Genomic DNA, 13000 nt, shown 5'->3' on the forward strand with positions numbered 1-13000 from the left:
TTCTACTGCTGACCAGTGTGGCGTAGTTCAGACCAGTGTGGTGTGGCTCAGCAGGCCTAGATTGACTGAACCCCCATCTGCCTCATCCTAATTACCCTATATACGCACACACACACACACACACACACACAGAACTGTACATTCTGAGCTGTATTCAATGTTCATGTCTCATGTGAACTATTTCAACCACTGCTATAACTGTAGTTTAAAAAAAAAATTGTGCTATAGCATATGGTGTCATGAAAGTCAGTTTAGTAACTTTTTTGGATTGCACAATTTCTGTGATGTGTGTGACTGAAAATGAACGGATCTCTCTTTGGTAGAAAGTTTTCAGCTCATTAACAGTTACGTCATGCAAGTGTCAACACCAAAAATGTATAACCAGTTTGAATTGGAGTTACTGGCTTAAAGAGATCTCTATGGGCTGGACATAAACAAATATATAAAACAATAAGGATGTGCTGACATACAGTACTACCAATAGGATATGCTTCCTGTTGAATGAGAGAGCCATATAATGATATACAATCTCAATGGTTAGGTATGCCTGCTCTGTGTGTGTGTGTGTGTGTGTGTGTGTGTGTGTGTGTGTGTGTGTGTGTGTGTGTGTGTGTGTGCGCCAGGGTTACCTCAAACAGAACTATCATTGTGAGAGAGATCAGGGAAACACTCTCTCTCTCAGATTCAGCCGAACCCTGCTCCTGCCGGCCAGAGCACACTCCTTCTAGAGCAAAGCACACCTGGACAGAAAACACCAGGACTTACATTTTGAAGTGGGTTCCTAATTAATGTCTAATCAAATATTGAAACAGAAAACCTTTGTATGGACACACCTCACAGTGTTGACAGAGGTCATACACACAAAACACATATCGATTTCTCCCTTAACAAGCACCAGCCAGCCAATCACAGAGAGCCTTACTCCTGTTCCTCTTAGGCGTTCTACCCGCACATAAAATGACACATACTTGTACTCACGTACAAACTCTCAAACACACACAGTCACACCAAAAACAGGCTCCGCATAAGAGCTTAGGACTTAATAGCATTGTGGTGCTTGGTTATTGTTTTCCCAATTCCTGTCATTGCAGGAGTTTGGTTTTTTTTTTCTTCTTGTATGTGTATGCTCCGGCTTACAGCTCTGCTTGGCAGGCAGGCAGAGCCAGGAGCTGGGATGTGGTGACACACAGTAACCTCTCGTCTCTCACCCCTGCTGATGCTAGGCTCAGCTAAGCCTCCTGATAAACATGCACAGTGGTGCTGGTCGTCTGGGGACCTCGTTAGCGTATTACACAGGTATAGAGCAGCTTAATGTAAAGTTAAGGCGAGCTTTCTCATAGTTGTGTTTCAGTGTTACGGCCTTGATCAGGCTAACCCACCAGCTAAACAAAACCAATCCCAGCGGTTCCAGCCAGTCTGTTAAGCTGTGACCCTCCATGTGAGTCTTACTGTTAGACCTTCCCTGGGAACTTACTGGAAAACCAGAAAGCTGCATAGCAACAGGAAGCAACAACACTAAACCCCTAGGCATTATCAAAGCCTTCGGCATGAGGAAAAATGGGTGCCTACAGCCCCAGGGAAGAGCCCCATCTGAAATACTCACTGAAATGCTTAGCAGAAAATGTACGCTACACTCAGCGCCAGCGTTAGGTACCAAGGCTAAGCTGGTCAGAGCATGGTGCTGTTAATGCACTGTTAATGTGGGTTCAATGCCTGGATGCATCACAGGGTGCAGTGTGTTAGCTGTGCTGTGCTGTGCTGCTGTGTGTTATCCCACTTGCGATAAATCTATCTGCCTACTGATCATGTCTACCTAGATTGCACTTCAGAAAATGAAAGGTGGGGAATTGGTCAGGTGAAGGTCTCTGTGTAGGGACAGTGATGCTCAGGAATAGAGCCCTTCTAAATGAGCAGTGGGGAGGTGATGAGCAATCTATTACTGTATATAAGAATGTAGGCTATTGGTGAATGTATTGGTGAATGTATTGGTGAATGAGTGACCAAAAACTTCCCTTCTGTTACTTTAGGCTCCGATTATTTTAAATAAACTCACCCTGCACTGAGATATTGTTAAATTAAAACTCTTCATTTTCCAAGCTGGTAAATTAGTAGGCACTCGGTGACTGGCACTACATGGGCACGCATTTCTACACACGCAGGGGGAGAAACGGTTCGCGCGTGTGCCCAATTGCACAAGGAACGAAAACACGGCGGCTCTTATTGGTGGGTTTGGGGGATAAGGGGGGGACTCTCACGCACGCGCTCGCCAGCGTCAGCTGTGTGTGGAGGACCCGCCTTGTGACTTCCTGCCCGCGCGCGGTGTGGGTTATTATAGATGCGCATGCAGCGGATAGCGGGGTTCTAAATGGAACAATGTGACGGGTCGGGAGTGACAGCCTTAACCGCGCGAGGTTAACGATTAACGCGGGTACAGGCCGTTACCGTACATAAGACATGCACACCGGCGCCCACGCCTCAGGCTGTACACATTATAACGGGGTGAAGGATATCACACAACCATACTGAGGTTTTCAGCAGTACGCTCTCTGATGTGGGTTCTCTCGTCTGCTCTGTGGACCTCTACGTCTTCACAAGGTAAAGAGCCTGATATGTGTGCTGTAGCCTAACTGATCCAAACATTTCTGTGTGAATGTCGTCCAGATGCTGATTGAGTGAGTTTTATTTTCCACGCGGAATTACTGTTTGTCTCTCTGTGCAGTGGCAACATGTGAAGCAATGTTTATAGAATTATAAGGGACTTTTCTTTTGTCATCTGACCACTTCAGAACGAATACATGACTTTTGTAAACTAAATTGTAGGATAGCCCAATTATGAAAACAGCTGACAAGTGTTTACGGTTGCTGTTGCAAAATTCCGTTATATACTAAGGTACTCTGTAGCAGGGCTATATTGAGGGTGCTTATTATGCCCTTTGTAAAACATAATTGACACAGTCTTATTGAAATCATCATTATGGGCCAGCAAGAGGCTTTCCCTGTTCAGCCACGACCAGAAGCGTTCTAATTTACGCCTTTGCCATGTTGGGCTGGGGGGTACTGGTCCTGACTACTAAACAGAGGATTGTTCCAGGGGGGAAACCAAGTGCGCACTGACGTGAGAGCGTATCCTCTGCGGATGTCGTAACATGCGGGAGAGAATCAGCCCCAGAGGATGTATACCTCGGCTAATGGCAGAATATTTATAGCCGGGAGAGGAAATTACATGTTTGGCGTTGTTACAGCTGTTTTAAACGCTGCATATGCGACCTCTATCTAACGCCCTATATGAGATATGTATCTATAGGCACTGAGTGTAGCCTATCTTGTCCTGAAGTGGACAGTTGGGACTGGTGGTCCCCGTTGTTGAGTTTCTTATCTTTGGTTACCTTAGGCCTATGTGTATTCTCAGAACTGGGGATGGAAATGTGAACTAGGCCAAGACCACATAGACATGCGGAGTTTGGTGATATAATGCCAATTTCCCTATGCAATTGCATTTTCATTAAATAGGCCCATTTATAGAAATAGGTTATATTTCCCCACACTGTAATAGGCCTCAGAGTGGTAGCCTACAGTAGCCTATATTATGAATTCCTTATACAACACTTAGGGGTATATGATTGCAATCGTGTGCTTTTATGCTGAGTTGCTTCTGGCTCCGTTGAACAATATAGAACTTAAAAGCTATTGTCTGGCTTAAATACATGTTAAACAAATAGTAACATCTTGATTGCTTCTCTTTCAGGTGACCAGTGGCCAGAGCGCAAGAGAGGGCAGATGTACTTTCCCACAGTCCCGAAACTCTATCTGCGCGCTGCAGACCTTTAAATATACCTCCTAAAAACTTTCGGAGACCACGTGGTGTAAGGTGAGACATTCTCAGCACGGGACTCCGACTGGCTCGAACTAGTCTGACAGGACACCGGCAGAGTGCTTGCAGGACCAGACTGCGCTGTTCGCTTCATAGAGGCTACAAGGCTTTCTGATTTCACTCACTCAAGTCCTGGAAACTTCATCTTTTAAGACAACGTTTTTTTCCAAGACTATTTCAAGCTATTCGGCTATTGTCTGTCTGTGGTTATTGGTATATATAGAGTCGTTACGTTTACAACATTTCTGAATGTGATTAAGACAACGTTTGTTTGTTTTTCATTAAAACATTCACATGTTTTAACCTTTCGTTGTTAAGCTGTCTACCGTATGCGCGCAGTGAATGGAGAACATACTCGTTCTGCTCCCAAAGCATCGGCAAGATCTCACTCGCGCCTGGAGGAGACGGGCCACGCACCTGCCTTTACTGACGCACCCGTAGATGCGCGAAATCTATTTAATACTAAATAATTTCACCTTCGTGACCATACCTCGAGTGCCACTCACCAACGCTCTTTAATGGGATAAATTAACTTGAACGATCAGGTTAAAAACCGATCAGGGAAAATCACATCTCATTCTTCCCATTAGGCTACCTTGCCTATTTCTCATCCAGTCTACTATCCCCAAAGCCTCCGCATGGTACTTTGGTCGAAAGAACAAGACAAACTGTCCGACATCGACATGTCTTCCGGGGCGATAGAGATGAAGAAAGAGGGGGTCCCTCTGCCACCGGCATTCCTCCACTCCAACGGCTCCGTTCACCCGGTTATCCTTACCGAGGATCCGGAGGAGGGGAGACAGGAGACCGGGGGCGAGTACGAGCTCACGGAGGTCACCTCCTTCACGGACCGGTCCGGTGAGCCAAGTGAGGATGATAGGTCGGAGATAGCTGTGATAGACTGCCGCGCGAACGCCAAGGGCCAGCGCGAGGAGGACGCGCTCCTAGAGAACGCCAGTCAGAGCAACGAAAGCGACGACAGGAGCACCGACCAGAGCCCCGAACCATCGGCGCCTTTAAAGGAGACGTCCTTTTCCATTGGACTGCAGGTGGTTGTTCCCTTCCTGCTGGCCGGGTTCGGGACGGTGGCGGCGGGAATGGTACTGGACATCGTCCAGGTGAGCAATGTTTTGTTGTTGTATTGATGTTCAGTGTTTTCTCAATGTGTCCCCTACGCTACCTACGTTTTTTTTTATTATTAAGTTATGCTTAGTGATATAACCAGATAGAGGAGATTCCGTCAAAAGTAAAATATTTATAAACCTCTCTAACCTTACTGATATCAGTCAGATAAACCTGTATAGAGAGACACAAACACATCTGTTTCTGACTCATGTAGTATAGTATGGGGAACAGTAGTAGGTTCTTTAGAGTTTAGGTCCACCTGTATATGTCTTGTGTTCACACCTGTCTATGTCACCTCCTCTATCCTCTTCCCTCGCTCCGTCACAAGAGAGTATCTTTTAGAAGCTCATAGGTTTCATTTTAGGCCTGTTTATTGACAGTCTTGTCTTGCTGGTCACACTTTCTGTGAGTTTCATAGATGATGATATTGGATACTGTCTTACAGCTCCTAAAAAAAATAACTTCTCCGTTTCATGACGGTCAGAAGAAAAATGTGACCTTTTGTCAAAATATTATGAATTAAGGAGGTAGCCTTTAGACTGTTGACAGAATTACTAGCCACTACCATGCAGTGATGTGTTTGTGACCAGGAATGTGGTCATCCATGTAGGGCTTCTATTATTAGAGAGGCCATGTGTGTGTTGGTGACTATAATGTAAGGGGGCTGGTCTTGGGTGTTTGAATGAACTTGACTTGATTTGAATGAATCGGTTTCTCAAGCCTGATTGGCCCCGTATGTGTCAATCATTGTCCTGTCAGCCTATCTGATGGCTTCTTTGAAGATGGGTGGAATGGGTGGTCATCAGAGACCATGCGGGTGTTTTACATAACCTGTTTTTTCCCCTGTTGCTCAGCCCCCCTGCTCTGGCACATGTTGGTACGAACTGTGCACTATGAGAACAGTTAAATGCAGTCTCCGCTCTTTATCGGACATACAGAAGCCCTATCTAGAAACATTGCTGCCTCAGAGATTTCTATATTCTGTGTGTTCATGTTGTCCTTTTGCAAATCAGCAACTTATTTGCCATTTAGCTGATACTTTTATCCTAAGCAACACACAGTGCAGTGAGTGCATACATACAGTATTTAGTATGGTCCCAGCAAGAATTGACTTACGCCAAGCTCAACCAACAGAGCCACAGAGGACCACAGTTGTCCTGTAGTGATAGTTACTGGTCACTAGAATAGAACAGAATAGAACAAATGCATAAGGAGTCACAGTCTGCTGAGTTCTGCTGGTTCCTGACTCAGAGCCTCAAAGAAAATATGTTTTTATAATAATAGCAATAATTAATCTCCTTCCTGTTGACGCTCTGTATGTGTGTGTGTGTGTGTGTGTGTCTATGTGTGTGTGTGTGTGTGTGTGTGTGTGTGTGTGTGTGTGTGTGTGTGTGTGTGTGTGTGTGTGTGTGTGTGTGTGTGTGTGTGTGTGACTGCGCATATGTATTTGCTGTACTGGCAGTGGAGAAATACGGTCCCTGGTCTGGGTGACAGGTCATATATTTAGTTAAGGTCAGGCTCTGGTGCAGATAAAGCTAGAGGTGTCTGGTTGCTGGGAGACGAGGCCCTGGCACAGACTGGCCATATTCATGCCAACATGGTGTACCCCAGGAACTGTGAACAGAGAGGGATAGGGGGAGGAGGGGGGTGGTGGGGCAGAGAGGGGGGAGAGAGACGGAAGGAGAAAGAGAGAGAGAGAGAGAGAGAGAGAGAGAGAGAGAGAGAGAGAGAGAGAGAGAGAGAGAGAGAGAGCACTTACTCGCTTAGCTGGGAGTGTGGAGGTAGAGTGTGGTTTCTGGTGTTATGATGTCAGATAGATTCATGGTCTATAGAAGAAGTGGTCGGTTCTTCATTCACCGTGGTTTTCAAAGCCTCTACATTCATGCTGTTCTAAATGCTAGTCTTACTAACCAGGAATGTGAAGGCTTCAGGTCACTCTCCACATATCCATTTCCATGATGCTTTCCGGAACTTTCCCAAACAGTGAATTAGTTGTCCCCCCAAACAGCCAATAACAGCCGTGATAAAGAGAGGAGACGACTGGGCTGTATCGGTCCCATCTATACATTCACACACTCACTCAATAGTCATTTGTGTGATAACAACATGGGCGATGATGGGGTTTGAAATGTTGTAAATTATATAATGCAGCACATTGAACAGGTTCTAGTGGTCGGTCTGAAGGGAATGTTGTGCTGTGTCCATTTGGGTTGTATCACTCTCTAATTCCCCTTGCCTGACACCGCTAACTCAGCTAATCCCCCACTGTCCTTGCAGGGCGGTAATTACTCTCTCTCGCTTACTCTCTCTCTCTCACTCTCTCTCTCTCTCTCACTCTCTCTCACTCTCTCTCTCTCTCTCTCTCTCACTCTCTCTCACTCTCACTCTCTCTCTCTCTCTCACTCTCTCTCTCTCTCTCACTCTCTCTCTCTGGTGCTCAGCTGCTCCTTTTGGTTGAGCAAGTGAGAGAAATTAATCAGATGTATGGTCATTGCAAAATACCTCAGCCCCTCATGTGTGTGTGTGTGTGTGTGTGTGTGTGTGTGTGTGTGTGTGTGTGTGTGTGTGTGTGTGTGTGTGTGTGTGTGTGTGTGTGTGTGTGTGTGTATCTTGCGTCTCGGTTTAGCTCCTGGAGTAATTCAATAGTTGCCAGGGGTGATGCATGTGCACATTCTCCATGGTGTTTTCTATATGGTCTTTTACGTCAGTTACTTACTTAACATAGACATGCACACACACACACATGCACAAACAACCCCACCTCAGTTATGGTATTTGCCACAGTTGATTTACAGTTTGTCAAAGATCAGATTTAAACTTGTTTTTCTGTTGCAGTGTGGAATTTATCCTGTCTGTCTGTCTGTCTGTCTGTCTGTCTGTCCGCCCGTCCGTCCGTCCGTCCGTCCGTCCGTCCGTCTGTCTGTCTGTGTCTGTGTCAGAGTCTGTCTGTCTGTCTCCCCCACAATGTGGCATCGGGTGACGTGCATTACACCAAAATAAGCCAGACATGGGTTCAGCCTCAAAAACAGACAAACAATCTAAAAATACAAGAACTGGTAAACAAGAAAACACAATCAACACAAAGGCTTGACACCAGCCAAACCCTCTCCACCCACGTGAGGCCAACCACATCCAGTGGCCTGTGTTTTCCACAGGAGCCAGTGTGAAACCAGAGCGTGGGCTTGGTCCCCTGTGGATCTGACTCAGACTCATAATCGCATTGGCTTCTACTGTATCTTAGCCTCTCTCCCTTTCAGTGGGAGTGTTGCCACTCATCTCACTGACCCACAGTCGATATCAGATATTCTCTGCTTGGCTCTTATCAACAATTGGGCTCTCAACTCACTTTCATGCCTTCCCTGCTTTGTCTCCTTTCTTCCTTTCCTTTCCTCTATTACCACTAATAGATAAAAGGGTTTGATAGGTTTCCACCATGCTGCTTTCACCTGTCCTGTGCTACCAGGTCAGTGATCACTGAGGGAAGGAGACAAGGAAAGAAAGGGAGCTGTCAGGACTAGAGACACACCTCCCTGCCTCCTAGGTTTCAGTAGGTCATTGCTCCTCTCCAGTGAGTGAATAATCTGATATGTACTGTATGAGATTAGAGAGTGATCAGGTTTCAGAGCTGAATCGATATGAAATGAGGAAAACTAGAGTCAGCAAGACATCCCCCCCCCCCCCCCCCCCCACACACACACATACCTCACACACTCACATGGTCCCAGTGTGGCACCTGTCTTTTTGTAGGCCTATATTGCAAAGTCTATGAGTCAGCTAATGATGCTACATCCTGCCAAACATTAACTCTTTATCAGTGGACAGCTCTCAGGTATTAGCGGTTAACAATAGAGGAGATAGCTAGCTATCTAGCTAGTGTCTGAGTAATTGAGTTTGAAAGGCTTAGCGGTCTAGCTTGCCATTGTGTGGCTAAAGCCCTGGGCTTATCTCTCACCCTGCCTGGCTCCAGGACGAAGCTTCAGAACCTTCAAGAAGGTTCTGTTTAGAATGCCAGGTATCTTCTGTTTAGAGTGTTTATAATATGTATCTTCAGGAGAGTTCTGTTCAGAATCTTAATCATCGCCAGGAACCTGGTTACTGATCTTCACGTTTGGTTTGGAGGTCACCATTCGCCAAGCTGTGATCACTAGCCTTGTTAGACATTGTTGGTCCTACCATTAGGCAGGTCTCCCATCTCTCCGCCTAACTCTGTGTCCCCGGCCTTAAATCGTTGGGTCTTGATTAGTATCAGTTGATTAGTATCAGTTGATTAGTATCAGTTGATTAGTATCAGTTGAACATGTTGGTGTTTGTAGACAACCATATGATCTTAGGGGCCTTTGCTCCCTGTTTAGGTTAAAAACCCTAGGAGATAAACACTGTTGTGTCGTCATGTGTGTTGCCATGACGTAATCAGTGATCATCTCACTTTGTCAGTGTTGCGTTGGTGTTGCATACTGTTGGGCTCAGGTTCCAGCCTGTCTGTCCATATAAGCTCTGCAGCAGATTCAGATGAGCAACTGTGAGCAAATTCAAACGGCGCTGTGTTATCTAACACAGCAACCTGACCCTCACCAAAGGGGATGAGGGGAGGGGGCATTTGGCAGGGGGCCACTGTTCCATACAGACGACAACATCCGTATATCACAGCAGGGGAGGAGGGAGGAGGGTGGGTGTCTGGGAGGGAAAGAGAGGTAGATTGGGGACGTAATTAGTTGTTGGTCAGTGAGGGGAGCGGCGAGGGGGGGAACTTGCAGTTTCTGATGTTGTAGTGAAGTGAGCGGGGAGTGGATAGAGAGGTAGGTTGGGGGGGAGAGGGAGAGAGAGAGAGAGGGAGACAGAGAAAGAGAGAGTTAAGGGGTGAGGGTTGGCACTAGGGGAACCACAGCCAGGGTGGCTGGGGTCCAGGCTGTGGGGTCCCTGTGAAGTCGGCAGCTTTAAAGCGCCTGGATGCTGACAGGAAAGAGGACAGAGTAGCAGTCTCACCAACCATGAGTGCTGATACTGCTAGTTCTCTATCTCTCACATGATTCTGATTATTGTTCACGCTGAGATGTTGTCAAATACACAAGTGTCTGAGAGACCGACCTGCTTTGATAGTTTCTCTCCTCTCCTCTCCTCTCCTCTCCTCTCCTCTCCTCTCCTCTCCTCCTCTTCCTCCTCCTCCTCCTCCTCCGACAGCCTCTCTGTATTGATTTAGCTCGAGGCTGACTGGACTGTAAGTGCTGGGGGCCAATGGGACTGGCTCTAAAGATAAGCACTTCTGTGTGGATGGATCAATCTCCTCGGCCCCAGCTCCAACCTCAGCCCTAGCCCTATAGTCCTATCCCCTGGCCTGCTCTGCTGCTACTCCACTGGGTTTAATGGAGGAGCAGCAGAGAGGCACTTTACCGCAGTCATCAGCTCTGGGAAACACGGAGACTCAGTCCTGAGGGCTGGAGAACAGCCAAAGTGGGCGTGGGGAGTAAGCGACCACACGAGTCGACTGTATCATCAACAATTTCCTCTTGATTCTGTTTTGTGTGCGTCCGTGTGCGGAACGTGTGTGTGATTTATGTTTTTGTCTCTGACAGCTCAGGTCAGCATATCTAAATTACCCTTCAGTTTTAGCTGGCTATGCTGCTGGCTGACTTTGCCACCCTAGACTAAGTTGTTGGCTGTGTAGGTAATTGGCACAGTGGGGCCTTGTGTTTGTGCTGAGGCAGAGAGGAGTGCAGGCAGATGGATAGTGCTTGCTTACTGCAAAGCACTTTGGGCTGCAAGGATTGTATGAAAGGTGCTACTGTATATACCAGATTATATTATTTATGATTATTATTAATAAGGGGGGGAGGGGGGGGGGGTAGATTGAGAGAGAGACAGCAGAGATATCGAGAGAAGGGGGGGGGGGGGGTAGAGGGGGGTCAATTATTGCAGTATGCAGAATGACCTTGCTCTTGGACAGAGTGTATCATCTGATACATACACAGTCTGTAGAGATAGAATGTCCAGCAGATGACAGAGATCTGGTTTCAGCACTGAATCGATATGAAATGGGGGAAAAAAACAAGGTCAGCGGGATATTCTCTCCCCCCATCCAGAGCCAATACGTCTTTATGTTACTGGCTTTGATGTTGTTACCAGTGGTTTTGGAGCTGACAGTGTTGTGTTGCATTGTGTGCTATGATGTCTGTCTAACTTAATGTTGTTGTATGAGCTGCAGCACCGGAAATAACTCAATGTGTTGTTTTGAAGTAGGTGCACTTTCTGATGTTGTGTCATTGTTGTGTTGCAGCACTGGACGGTGTTTACGGAGGTGACAGAGGTGTTCATCCTGGTCCCGGCACTGCTGGGGTTGAAGGGCAACCTGGAGATGACGCTGGCCTCCAGACTGTCCACAGCGGTGAGTGTTTGTGCGTGTGTCTTTGTGTGTGTGTGTGTGTGTGTGTGTGTGTGTGTGTGTGTGTGTGTGTGTGTGTGTGTGTGTGTGTGTGTGTGTGTGCATGCGATCATGCCCAACTCGAGAACAAAAGATGACTGTGCAAAGTGTAAGGGAGTAAATCTATGATTTCCCCAGTCAGGCAAATCAGTCTGATTGGTTTAATATGATCTGTTAGAGCACAGTAGAGCCTTTGATTTATATGTTACCTGAGAGGAAGGGGCCAATAGGTGAACTACAGGTGAGTGAGTCGCAATCACAGGTGTCCTCTCAAGGTCGGGTGGAGGTGGGAGCTCAAAGGAAGCTAAGCCAACTTTGGGATAGTTGGGGCTCGCCAGGAATATTCTGGGGGTTTTTGTCTATATAATTCTATGTAACATTCAACTATTCTACTCTATTCTATGAAAAAAGCTATTCATATCTAGGGGTTTATCCTAGAATTTCAAATAGTTCTTGTACTTACTTAAGAACCACTTTGGGCTGAAACTTGTCACTTTGTTTGAGTTTCACCTGTGATCCATCGTTCTGAAACAAACAAGTCTTTGTCCTTGCAGTGGAAATGTTTGGAATGAGATACAGAGTTAAGGAGGTATGCGAGCAACATTAAGCCATTAACCGTAAAATAGTCCGGTTTCACTCACACTATCTTCAGTGATTGGACAACAGATGGGTTTTTCCAGGGGTCAGGGGTCAGATTTCTAAGTGGAACTTTGATCACCTCAGTCACAGACAAACAGAGACAACATTCCTGTTGTCCCCTCCTCTGAGTGGTCAAGTGACTGATAGCCTTACACTGAACCAACCCACCTATATGACCCAGCTGTCATAGATGTGATTAATTGTTGTTTTCCACTCTAGTCACTGAATATCTACAGGCTTCAGCTAGATCAGACACCTGTGTCCTGTCCTGTCTCAACAAAAGAGCAGCTCTTGACCCTCTCACACCTACACTCCATCACATGTGTTTACGTCTTCGGCTAACTGCTAATCCCACAGAGGCAGAGGGATCATTGACCTAGCCATGGGACACCTGCGCTGCTAACAGGAGTAGAGGGACTAGCTAACCCTGTAGTTATGTCGTGCTAAGGGAATTAACCCCGTATTACTCTTAAGCAGACCAATCCACACATTCTTTCCATCAGTGTGTTGGAGAACAGAGGAAGCTGATTAGCTGATTAGCTTCTACAGTGCACTTCCAGCTACAGTTGTTAGCGATGGGTGAACAGAGCTTCTTAGATTCAGATTCCATTTATTGCCTTTACATGAGGAGGATATTCATTTCCGAAGCATTGCCAACATGTAACATCCAGAAAAGACTCAATACTTAAACATGCTGTACACCACCAATGACACCTGACATCAATTATGGACTGATGTTATTATTCTCTGTCCAGAGGTATTTTTCCCACTGGAAATCAGCCCCCCCTACCCTAACCCTAACCCTAACCCTAACCCTAACCCTAACCCTACCCTAACCCTAACCCTAACCCTAACCCTACCCTAACCCTAACCCTAACCCTAACCCTAACCCCCCTCACCACACTCACCCTCTCAGTCCTTGAGCAGGATCTTGGCTGGCTTTGGTGGGC

The 13000-nt window shown here is 46.5% G+C and overlaps 1 protein-coding gene across 1 annotated transcript in view; it reads left to right on the forward strand.

Moving 5' to 3' along the window:
* Nucleotides 1–4121: 4121 nt before the first annotated feature.
* slc41a1 (solute carrier family 41 member 1) overlaps nt 4122–13000 on the forward strand; it is a gene marked incomplete at its 3' end in the record, with an annotated part of 16375 nt that continues 7496 nt past the window's right edge. The window contains exons 1-2 of the mRNA XM_083668091.1: nt 4122–4989; nt 11268–11375. Coding sequence (XP_083524217.1) covers nt 4510–4989; nt 11268–11375 — 588 coding nt within the window. The 5' untranslated portion in view covers nt 4122–4509. The remainder of the gene's footprint in view (nt 4990–11267; nt 11376–13000) is intronic.

This window comes from Argentina silus, assembly GCF_951799395.1.
Source record: "Argentina silus genome assembly, chromosome: 4".
Classification (NCBI taxonomy): domain Eukaryota; kingdom Metazoa; phylum Chordata; class Actinopteri; order Argentiniformes; family Argentinidae; genus Argentina; species Argentina silus.